This window comes from Macaca thibetana, chromosome 12 (genome assembly GCF_024542745.1).
Source record: "Macaca thibetana thibetana isolate TM-01 chromosome 12, ASM2454274v1, whole genome shotgun sequence".
Lineage (NCBI taxonomy): Eukaryota > Metazoa > Chordata > Mammalia > Primates > Cercopithecidae > Macaca > Macaca thibetana.
In genome coordinates, this window is record NC_065589.1 from 74220515 (window position 1) to 74233389 (window position 12875).

The following is a 12875-nucleotide window of genomic DNA, read 5'->3' on the forward strand; positions in this document are numbered from 1 at the left end:
TGATGCTATATATGTTAAAGTAATACAAAATGATACATTTCAATCCCCCAAAATAATTTACCTATGAAAAGTATTGAGATAATAGTCATTTGGCTTAAAGCAATTGATATGGTTTGGATCTGTGTCCCCTCCCAAATCTCATGTTGAAATGTAATCCCCAAATATGATTGGATCCTGGGTGTGGTTTCTCATCATTTAATACCATCCCCCATTGGTGCTGTCATCAGGATTGTGAGTTCTCATAATATCTAGTTGTTCAAAAGTGTGTGGCACCTCTCCCTCTCTTTTGCTCCACCATGTAAGACATGCCTTGCTTCTCCTTCACCTTCTGCCATGATTGTAAGTTTCCTGTGGCCTCCCCAGAAGCCGAGCAAATCCCAGTATCATGCTTCCTGCACAGCCTATGGAACTGCGAGCCAATTAAATCTCTTAAACTTTTCTTAATAATTTACCCAGTCTCAGGTGTTTCTTTCTTTTTTTTTCCTTTGAGACAAGGTCTGGCTCTATCACGCAGGCTGGAGTGCAGTGGTGCCATGTTGGCTCACTTGGTGCACCACGTCTGGCTAAATTTTGTATTTTTTGTAGAGATAGGGTTTCGCCATGTTGCTCAGGCTGGTCTTGAAGTCGTCAGCTCAAGTGATCCACCCATCCATCTTGGCCTCCTGATGTGCTGGGATTATAGGCATGAGCCACCATGCCCAGCCACAGGTACTTCTTCACAGCAGTGTGAAAACAAACTAATACAGCAATAAAGACTTCTTGAGCCCTGCTGGCTCATTGCAAAGCCATGTTCCCCATGTGATGAGAAAGCTCAAGCTAGTGAAGGGACTTGGTAACTTTTGGTACAGCAATGTCTTACTAGGACTAGGCTTCTGGAAGCCAAGGACAGCTATTCCTGCTTTTTGACTCTGGATGGCACCTCTAGTTCTCACTAAGCAAGAGAAGGACCGATAAAATGGCAAAGAGCTGTGAAAGGCTGACTACCTGTAATGTCAGGAGCATGGCAAAGCAAGGATTATGTACGTGTCTAATCCAAGAGCGAATCACAAGGCTCTACTTGGTAAGCCTAGCCTCTAATTCATTCCCATATTACATGGCCCTGAGAAACTTACATAAACTCACTCTGTGCATCAATTTTCCCAAAAAAAAAAAAAAAAAAAAAAAAAGAAGAAGAAGAAGAACGTTCTAGCTCTCTGTTATATAAGTGTTTTATGTGACTACCTGGACAAAAGGTCTCCTCAAAAAAGAAAATAAAATGCAACATGAGCCTTGCACAGTACCTGGCACATAGAAAATAATCAGTCCACATGTATTGGCACTACGTGACCAAAGAAGACTCCCTCATGTAGGACAGAAGAGACTCACTTGACATACCATCACTAAAGAGTCTGTAAATGATTTCAGAAACCAACTCGGAGTATTGGGTACAATGAGTAAAGGAACCACAAATTATGGGTGTCAAAGAGTCATCTGTTATGCTCAAGCTTGCCTTGACAGGGGCCACCTACTTCTTCTGAGAATCAGTTGGTATATACCATATTAAGGGCCTTGTAGCCATACAATCAGAAAAGACAGCTTTTTGCCAGCCAAGTAAGCCACTGCTGTAGGATGGCGGAAGGAGCATATGTGGGGAAGGGGACTTGGGTAGTAGGCCCATAGACTCTTAAAACGCTTTTCAGCTGCCACTTGGATACCAGTTTGCAACTTAGCAGATTACTGATTTAACCAAGAAATGACACATTGCAGTACTGTGCTCCATCATAACGTAAAGGAACTGATTTCGCTTATTCATTTACCCTCAACTTACTGATCCCCACGATGAGCAGCTACACTGATAGTCGTGGGGGTGCAAAGGTGAACATATCTTGCTTGCTGGGGACTAAATGCTTATGTCCTCCTCAAATATATATATATTGAAACTCTAACCCCCAAAGTGATAGTATTAGGACATGGGGCCTTTTGGCAGAAGCCCTTGTGAATGGGACTCATGTCCTTATAAAGGAAGCCTGAAAGAGCTGTCTTGCCCCTTCCACCATGAGAGGACAGCGTGAGAAGGTTGCCATCTATGAGAAAGTTGGTTGTTGCTAGACACTGAATCTGCTGGTGCTTTGATCTTGGGCATCTCACCTTCCAGAACTGTGAGAAATAGATTTTATAAGCTACTCAGTCAATCTGGCATTTTGTTGTATTAGCTCAATTGGACTAAGACATTGCGTTTTATCCTCCAAGTATTTGAACTTTGTCTTGAAGGTTTTAGAAACATAATTCTTAGGCAGCAGATAAACAAGAATGACTACTTAGATAGGAAGACTGTTTAAGAGACTACATAACAGAGTGGGCAAAAGGAGAGGGAACTGTACGTTTGTCAGTGATATTAAGGAAAGAAGGTACACGGAGTGGCAAAAACAAGAGCAAAGGAAAACGTCCTGGCTGACATGACTGTTGGTTCTAAGGGTTACTGGAGGAAGAACAAGACTAGAAGACCATGTCTTCAGTCAGGAGCACTTTGCATGTAAGGCTTAATTTCCTCATTCATAAAATAAGCATAAATAATAAAATAATCAAACTGGATCTTTGATTTGTTGTCAGGACTAAATGATATAATGTACAAAAATAACACAATGTACGTTGTGTATCCCTTACCCCAAATGCTTGGGATTAGAAGTGTTTTGAACTTTGGATTTCTTTGGATTTTGGAATGTTTGCATTATACTTACAGATTTGCATCCCTAATATACAAATCTGAAATGCAAAATGCTCCAATGAGCATTTATTTACTTTAAGCATCATGTTAACACTCAAAAAGTATCAAATTTCAGAGCCTTTTGCATTTTCAGATTTAGGGATGTTCAACCAGTACTATCATCTGTGACTACCGATGTGGAAGTATGGACCCAGAGATAATGTGGGGCAGAAGAGAAACATTTCAGAATTAGTGGGATGTAGGTTATGGTTGGAAGTGTCAGGAAGTATAAACTCAATCATCCAGGGAGATGGCATCCTGTAATTCAGGTCCAGAACTCTGGTGCACCCAAATATGTAGGGCACAGGGCATTAAGACAAAGGACAGCAAGGTGACTTTGAAGGATTGATCCAAATATGGTGTTACAGAAAAATAAGTAGTAAAGAGCTAGAAGTGCCAATTTTGCCCAGAAGCTGGTAGGATGAAAGCCAGAATAAGTGGATTTAACACGTAGGGGGTCACACAAAAGCAATTCCAGTGGAGGGAATAGGTGGAAACCAGATCACAGTTCACTGAGGAATGCTGCATTTCCAAGATAAATTTTGACACTGGATAACCCTGCAATTGCGGAATTAATTCCGTAGGGCTGAAACACTGAGACTTTACTCTCTCCCAGGAGCTACAAATAGAATTTTTGCTTTTTATTTAATTTGGAGAACAGAGGACTTGGGAATTAGATTGAGAAAAAATTATTTCTATGGGGATTCACTGCTACATCATTACATGGAGAAAAGAAGGCTGAGTTTTAGGGGATGAGTGAAGAAATAATAGAAACAAAATACAAAACAGCACAAGCAAAAATAGAGAACTTTCTGTAATAATGCAGCAGGTCATACTAATCTAGGGCTGCCAGGAGAACAGGTGTGAGTGCCTTTGAGAGTCTACACCCACCTGCTAAGGGCCATTAAAGATGCATGTTTGCAAGCACTTTACAACATAACTGCTCTTACCTTTCTTTTGATATCAGTGAACTGCGAAAACATTAAAGACCAATAAAATGACAGCTCCAGGATGTAATAGTAGTGAAGGTCAGTTGTGAGTGGCTGAAGGTGAAAGAAAAAAAAGGAATGATTAATAGTTAATAGGGAACCCAATTTGTATCCCAGACATCTCAAGTTCACTGCTCAAAAGTAACATGGTCTTGCACCTGCACAAAGGCAGTTTCTGTCCTATTCTCTTTGTAGATGATGGAGCTTTGAGGATAACTTTCATCCACAGCTTGATGATATTACTCTCATTTCATCTCCGACTCAAAAAGCATTAATTAGCATGAACATTTGGGACTTCATTCATTATTCAGTTTAACAATAGCATTTATGATTCTTTGTCACAAGTATCTGCAAGATCCCTTAAGCAACCTGAAAAAACATTCTAATACAGACAAAGAATAACCCTGGACAACTGCTGAGAGTCTAGGGACAAGACAGTAGGTGATAGGAACTGGAATACTATATGGGTCACTGAGGCGTAGATTTAAGTTTCGCATTAATCAGAAAGGTTTTTTTTGTTGTTGTTATTAGAAAATGTTCAGTACATTTCAAATATCAAAAATAATTATTCAAAAATATTTACTGAAAGATCAGAGGGACAGGAAAGCTGCCAGCAGATACCAGACTAGGCACCCAGCCAGGATATCTGATCACATCTCAGCTCCACAGCTTAGCAGGTATAAAAGTTGGGTCTTAGTTTAGTGATACCTGCTTTAACTGCTTCAGAGGCTCAGGGTTGGGGGGAGGCTCAGAGAGGCAGTGGAAGTCAGGAATATTTATTTTGCACACAATCCCACTAAAAACAAGAGAGTTTTCAAAAAACATTTTTGATGAGTTGTTTTTAATTGTTATATTGAGTTGTAATGATATGTCTTGCTTTATCAAAATGAATGAAAAACATTTGAAATTCATCACACAAACAAGTCCATACCCCCATACACAAGACGATACCATATATGGTAAATATAATTGAAAGGTACATGTTTTGTACACCAATAGTAGCATAATGAATGACAATCAGAAGAAGCTGGCACTCACCCACTCTATGCATGGGAATCACAGAAAAGTTGTCCTGCATAGGTCTCTGACAACAAAATACACAATGGGACAGGATACTCCAACCAGCAATCCTAAAGTCTAAATGACAATGAGCCCTGCTGTGGACTGAAAGTCTGTGTTCCCCCTAACATTCATATGATGAAGCCTAATCCCAATGTGACAGTATTTGGAGGCAGGGCCTTTGGGAGGTAATTAGGTCATCAGAGTGGATCCCTCATGAATAGGGTTAATGCCCTTATAAGAAGGGACATGATCTCTTAGCGTATTCTCTTCTAGCAGCCTGAACGGAGACAAGCATCAATTCAGCATCTCCCTGAAGAGAATCCATTTCCCACTGAACTGTCCTTGTAAAACTTGAAGGCATTAATGATGAAGGATGGATATTCAGGGCAGATGGATAGCTGCAATAAAGTTTAGAAAATCGGGCTCTGGTTCAGGACCCTTTGAGCCAAGGGTAAATTTTAGTTTTAATGAGATTCTCTTACTTCCACCACCTGGGGAAAGGCCCAGAGGAATTATAAGGGCAAGTCAGAGAGCATCTGGAAACCGCAGAGTTCATAGAGAGCGTCCCATTATAATAATTACTATGTCCAAGGAGTGCTTTGCAGTTGACAGTGCTCACTCACATGTTAATTTCTTTGGTTCTCATAAAAATCCTATAAAATTAGTACTATAATTCTAGACCTAGATTATATAGTTGACAGGAAATTGCTGTCAGTTAATTCAGGTTAAGAGGCTAAGGCTAGGTCTCATAGCTAGTGAGGCCCCATGACCACCAACTAGGGCATCTCATGTCCAACTTGTGCTTCTTATGTCAAGCTGGACAAGGTTCAACTGAATGCAGCTTCACATTATTTTAAACTTAGAATATACACATGTATATGAAATTATTTAATATGTAACAAATAACATGCGTACTTATATAAAGTAAGTGTATCCTTAATAAAACTGAAGTAGACCACTACTTTGTCACCTAAATGTCTGTTCAATTATCTATTTAACATATATGCTAAAGATATAATAAATACGTTTCATAAGCATGTCTTTAAAAGTGCCCTTAAGGATAGCAACTGACTTGGAACAGCAATCTATATATTTACATAGACATGCTTACATACAAAGTACTGTAATTGCATATATAATAATTGTATGTTGTTTAATTCTACCCCCACCACACACAAAGAAATCAGCTAATATTCTTTATTACTATATGGCATTTTCAAAGATGCACCATTCCCATGAGAGACCGTGAATTTGTCCTGCATTCTGGGGACTATATGCTGAATCATACAGAAAACAATCTTGATCTGAGTCCTCACAGATAGCACCTTGCCTTCCATACTAGTGGTGTTTCCTGTTTTTTAAAAAATTACTATCTCCCAGACCCTCAAACTTTCATGTTGAATCTACAGTGCTGTGAAACCCTCTGCAGCTACAGTATAGGCCATAGCTCTAGCAACTCATTTTCTCAGAAATAAGCAATTTCTCAGCTCCAGCCATGAACATGACAGTTATTCTGGACTAAATTATAGTTAGAAAGAAGAGTAGGGATTACATTTCATTTGGCATTTGTATGTACTTTTATAAACAGAAATGTAGACATACATGGATTTTGCCACTCACTATACCATTACAGGACACAAAGAGCCTTATGTGACAATGTTCCAAGTACGGTAAATAGCAGTTGGGCCTGAGAATTACAATTGTGTAAAATAAGCTATTGGTTTCACCATTGCTTTAGTCTCTATCAAATATCTTCTGAATGTTCAGCTTTCTTGCCATGTTCTATTGTTTATTTATAATGTTTTCTAACGTGAAAAAACCACTCGAAAGAGATGAAAATGCCAACTGGAATTCAATTTCAATGTGTCCTTAACGTTGAACTAGCTCAAGGAGTATCCAGTGCCAGTCCCCACCCTCTGCCGTGACACTGTGTGTAACAAAGAAGACACAGACACAGGGCAGGCCTGCTCGCCATAAGCCTGTGCATGCCCCAAAGACCAAATACCTCAACAGACAACCCAAAGAAACCCCAAACAAAAAACCTGAAGTTGCTCATTATAATGTATAATATGTCTCTTCAAAATACCTAGCTGCATTTGCTTCTCTTACATAACATCCCAACTGAACACGGAGTTATAGAAATTTCCCAGCTAGAAACTCTTAGACAAGTTCCAGCTTTTTAAATTGATCTGGGGACCACAACAACACATGCTTGTATCACTGAATTCATGGAAAGATGCAAAAGTGTGCCGGTGGGCAGAGATCTAAAATGCTTCCTTTCTGGAATATGATTTTAATCTCACTTTCAATGATGCTGTTTTTAGTTTCAGAAATAATCCTTCCACACGTCATAGTACAAGCCCATTTTTCTGCATTCAGGGAAACGGTGCTTGATTTACATATTTGGAGGCTGCTTCTAAGCCACAAAGTGAACTGAACTCAGTGTACCTGCTCCAGCCTCACACTTGATCTTTCCCACTTGCTGTTGAGGCAGGTCTGTGCTATGTCAACAGGACTCCAGACTTACCTCAGTGATTAGAAGCAGATCAGCTGTTAGGAGCAGGAATTTTCCACCTGTTGAACTGATTGATCCTATTCTTTTGTAAATGTACTTTCCAAGCTGACTCCATCTGCTAGGGCAATCGGGCCTTGATTCTGAACTTCACTAAGAATAATGCACAAATTACTATGCTCACTAGATTATGTCCAGCACTGATCAGCGGCAGTCGGGCCAAGAATGAAGGGGGTTGCCCAACCTGTTGGGGCCTGCCTGAGACCATGAAATTGACCTAAGGTAGATACTTTATGCGTGTAAAAACCCAGACAATAATGCCTCCTTACCTGATAGGGGTAGTTGTACCAGCAGTGCCTTGTATTCCACAACCAGGGAGTCTGAAAAAAATGACAAAAAATATATATTTTAGAACACAGATAAGAGCATAAAAAAGGTTTACAATAGGCTCTTGCTCTAATATTTTTGGATTTCAATAATTTACCTGTGTGGGAATTGAAGAACTTTAAAACAGCTAGGCATAGGATATTAAAGCAACTAGTATACAATATATTCTCTCTTGGTAATCTAAACTCAACTGGTAGTATTTTAGGCTGCTTCTGGGATGCAGTCTCAGCTGGTATTTTTTCTATTTTGCTGGTCACTTAGACATATTCCTGCTACATAACCAGCCTCAACAGCAGGGCCCTGCAGGGGTCTCACAGAAACCAGATGTAAATCCTCCATCTCACTCTTATCTATAAACATTGATGACAGTTAGCATAAACTGCCCCGAAACTCCTCAGAGTCAACGTTTACCAAGCGACATTATTCATGCCTTGACCAGGGTTCAGTGACATGCAGGTACACTTCTTATTTCAGCAGGACACTTAAGACTAACCCTCACACACATGCCAACTCCAGACCTGTGATCCAGGTCTTTTTATGACAAAATAATCATTCTTAATTTGAGGGCAATTACTTGCCTTATGACACAGTATAATTAGGAAAATCTAAGTGTACACACAGATTCCAAACATTTGTAATAATCAAGGAGGGGTTGGTATGAATTCAAACAGACAGCTGAATTATCCAATAAGACCAGCACAAACTTTCTCAGGGTTTCAAAATAATTTCAAAAAAAGTATTAACGTTGTAATTCTTTTGCATCCCTTATCCACAGCTGTCAGCACTTTCTGATATACATCTATATACATTTGATATACACCTATCTGTTTCTTACAATTAATCTGCCAACATCTTCATCAGCCCTGTGTCATAGGAATAAGGACAATTAGCTTCAGGTGGCTAATATCTGCTGAGTCCTCCTTATGTCCTATATACTTTTAAAGGCTCCTACACATATTAACTCATTTAATCCTTATAGTGGCTACTAGTATTTTTCTTATTTTATAGATAGGTAAATGGAGGCCCCAAGTCTGTGAATAACTACCTAGGTTCAATAGCTAGGCAGTGCCAAAGGTGAAAATCAAACTCAGACTCTCTGATCCCAACCCAAACATAACCACTGTGCACCCTGTCTCTGAGTCTGATCAAACTAAAGCCGATCTCAAAGGAGGGAATCAGATTCCTATACAAAGCCATGCACTGCCCTAAACCTAACTACGTTCCAGAATCTTTACATTTCCCTTTCATTCAAGCACTTTTCATTTTCTTTCCGAGATCTTAACTTGGCTCCTGATTTTGCCTTTTGCTCCCTGTTCAACACTGTCTGTATCATGTAATCGTACTGCACTTAACTTCCTGAGTGTCTGAGTTGTCTGCCTGTCTCCTCCATTTCTCTCATCTATAACATCGATGTTCATTATTGACCTCACAGAATGATTGTGAAGATCAAACGTGGTAGTGTGCATAAAACTACTTGGGAGACTTACTGTGTTTTTACAGTTAAGTCAGCAACATGTGCCCATTTAGGAAGATGTAAAAAATAAAGAAGAAAAAGTAAAAATAATTTAAATTTTCATCACCATTAACATTTTGATGTATGAGCCATTTTTGGTCTTTTGTTCCTATGTAATATAGTTATAAACATGATACAGATCAATTTACTTTTAAATACCCATACACATGCAGGTTTTAAAAAATGTGGGTACAACACAGCAACATCTATTTTAAAGTACCAATATTAGTTATTGCCATTCTCTCTGATAAAGTTATCTCCTCAACTGAAAGTCCTTGAAGGAAAGTTATGTCATATGCATGTTTATCCTCTCACCATAGACTTCCAAGTTCACAGTTCAGCACTCATCTACTGAATGCTAATGAAAAGGAATACAGAATGGAAAGGCAAGGCCTCATGTTCATCTAAATTTATCAGTCCCAAGACCACTGGGCATGTGTGTGCTTGCCCCTAAGGATGCAGCAGTCATCTCTTGCCACTGTGGCCATCCTTTCCAGTGACAGGCAGGAGGGCAAGGTATAACTCACAATGATCCAGAAAAATCTGTCGTTCAGAACTTCCCTTCCTTTGTGAGCTTCTTGGCTGATCAGTCTTCTAAAACCCAGGCTTTTCTCTGTGTGAATCAGATGTGCATCCCCTAGACCTGTTTTCACTGCATGCCCAATGCCTGACTGAACTGCAGAAACAGCGAGTAAGTGTCTGCCTCTCTTCGGGCTCCTATGCACTGGAGGCAGGGGCACAGGCCTGGATACCATGAATCTGATGAAGCTACCAGGGCCCAAGGTCAGCTCACAAGTTTTCTGGCCAATCATTTAAGAATATACTCTTTCACACAAATGCATGTTCACATACACCCCTCACTCTGACAACATCGGGTATTAATATCACCTTCTATATGCACAGTACATTTTTCTAGGATCTTAAGTTATACCCCCCAAACACGGTGAGACAGTAGAACAAATATCTTTCCCAATTTATAGAACTCTATGAGTTGATTCTCCTGATTTCTTATAGCTCAACACTGGTGTATGAATCTGGATTGGCTGTTTATAATTTAGGCATAACTTCTCCTTCTTTTTTTTTTTGATGGAGTCTCATTCTGTCACCAGGCTGGAGTACAGTGGTGCGATCTCAGCTCACTGCAACCTCTACCTCCTGTGTTCAAATGATTCTCCTGCCTCAGCCTCCCGAGTGGCTGGGACAACAGGCGTGCATCACCATGCCCAGCTAATTTTTGTATTTTTAGTAGAAATAGGGTTTTGCCACGTTGGCCAGGCTGGTCTCAAACCCCTGATCTCAGGTGATCCACCTGCCTCGGCCTCCCAAAGTGCTGGGATTACAGGCGTGAGCCACCGCACCTGGACCCAATTTAGGCATAACTTCTTTAAGTTGATACTATAAAGTTGACATTTATCTACTTTCTCCATTGATAAAAATTTTCCAGTTTTTTAGAATCATTTCCACATTCATTTGATGTCAAAATCCATATATTCTATCACACAAATTATAGGACAGTAATGTAATTAAGAACTTAAAAAGATGAAATATTTAGACATCATAGAGGAATGGTGATTAAAAATACACTAAAACCCTCAATTTAGAAAGTTAGGCCTAGCATCTCCCTAACTAATAATAAAAACTCTGAACCTAGGAGGTTGCATGGCAAGTCAAGCACATTTTCCAGAAACAGAACGCCTTTTTCACATGACGTTACAACATCAAAGAAGGTTATCAAGGTTGGAAAATCTGAAATCAAATTTTGGGTCAGTCGTGGTGGCTCACACTTGTAATTCCAACACTTTGGGAGGATGAGGTGGGAGAACTGCTTGAGCCCAGGAGCTCAAGACCGGCCTGGGCAACACAGTGGGACCTCATCTCTACAAATAATATGAAAATTAGTTGGGCCTAGTAGCATGTGCCTATAGTCCCAGCTACTCAGAAGGCTGAGGTAGGAGGATTGCTTGAGCCTGGTGGGGGCCAAGGCTGCAATAAGCCATGATTGTGCCAGGCATTGGAGCCTGGGCAACAGAATGAGATCCTGTCTCAGAAAATAAATGTTGTTACAATAACCTATGGTTCACATTATTCCTTCTCACTTATGTACACTTAAATCATGTTATAAAACATTTCACAGATTTAAAGTATTTTATATGTGTCATCTCATTTAATTCTGACAACAACATTGTAAGCAATCAAGATAACATCACCAGTAGAGGCCAGCAGATACCATTAAAGATTTACAAAGAACATGCCAGCTCAGAGCTTCACCAACTGTTAAAATGCAGACTGAGGTCTGGGCTTGGGGATGAAATTCTGCATTTCTAAAGCTCTCCGTTGATGCTAATGCTTTTAGGCCATGGACCACATTTTGCCAGTAGTAAGGTACTAGGGAAAAGTAAGAAGGGTGATTCCATCTTTTTGGTATTTACCATGTGTGAGGAATCTTGCTAAACACTTTGTTATGATATTTCACAATTCAATATAGATAAATGAATTAATGAATTATTTCTAATCTTTGCGAGAATCATTTGAAGCCGAAGAACAACTGCTACTAAAGCAATAGCTAAAGATATGCTTCTCATCCAGCCTCCTTGGCTGGCACAATTCTGGTGGAAGCTCTGGTGGAAGCAAAGTTTACGTGTGCCACTTGGGGATGGTGCCCCTAAAAGGTCAGTGTGAATGAGTTCCTCTCAGCCTTTCTCCATTCCCATTGAAGGGAGATAATGAAAACTGAAGCAGTCACCACTGGCCCTGAAATGGAAGTTTCTATGGAGTCCGGTATCAGAAGTCTTCCACCAGCCCTCATCTGCTTCCCTCTGGATTGTATGTATGAGATAAATAAATTCCTATCATTTCTCTCATATCTAAGCTAGTGTGTTTTGCTTACTTTTATATACAGTAGCATAGCCTGTATTCTAATATCTGCATCAAGGCAAGTATCAATTATTTTGTAGACAAAGAAACAGTCTCAGAGAGGAACAGTAATTAATTAAAGGCTACACAGCTGCTAAGTAGAGAAAGTGGAAATCAAACCTAGGCCAGCTGGGCTCTTCCACTGTGCCTTCTGCTGGGTACTCTGGGTGACGAAGAATGAATAATGAAAGAAAAACATCACAGGCATTTGGAATAGATTCCCCCAAATGAGCTATTACCTAGAAACACTGAATTTTAGGTTTAGAAAGGACCTCCAAGTCCTGTAATCTACAGAACAATCCACAGGTCCAGATGGGTAACCAGTTCTTCTTACTATTAAATAACTCAATGGTTATCTCACTGACAAGATCCCTTAGGCTTCCTTCTTTCCTGCTTTTTTTTTTTTTTTGCCTTGGTCAACAGAAATTGCATGTATTTATTTATTTATTGCATCTGCCCTAATCACTAACATGACTGTATTTGAAGATAAGGCCTTTGGAAGGTAATTAACATAAAATGAGGTCATAAGGTTAGAGTCTTAAACAAATAGGGTTGGTGGGGTTACAAGGAGAGGAAGAGGAAGAGAGAGATTTCTCCCTCTCCACATGTGTGCTCAGAAACAAGACCATGTGAAGATCGCAGTGAGAAGGTTGCTCTCTGCATACTAAGAAGAGTGCACTCACTAGACACCAATCCTTACCAGACCTTATCTGGAACTTCCAGTTTCCAGAACTATGAGAAATAAATTTCTGTTGT

The 12875-nt window shown here is 39.8% G+C and overlaps 1 protein-coding gene across 2 annotated transcripts in view; it reads right to left on the reverse strand.

Annotated features, from left to right (window-relative positions):
- The window catches only part of CERS6 (ceramide synthase 6), a 311686-nt gene that overhangs the window by 71593 nt on the left and 227218 nt on the right, over positions 1 to 12875 (reverse strand). For both annotated transcript variants that reach the window (XM_050750462.1, XM_050750461.1), the window contains exons 5-6: positions 7636 to 7686; positions 3694 to 3786 (exon numbers count right to left, since the gene is read on the reverse strand). In XM_050750462.1, coding sequence (XP_050606419.1) covers positions 3694 to 3786; positions 7636 to 7686 — 144 coding nt within the window. The remainder of the gene's footprint in view (positions 1 to 3693; positions 3787 to 7635; positions 7687 to 12875) is intronic.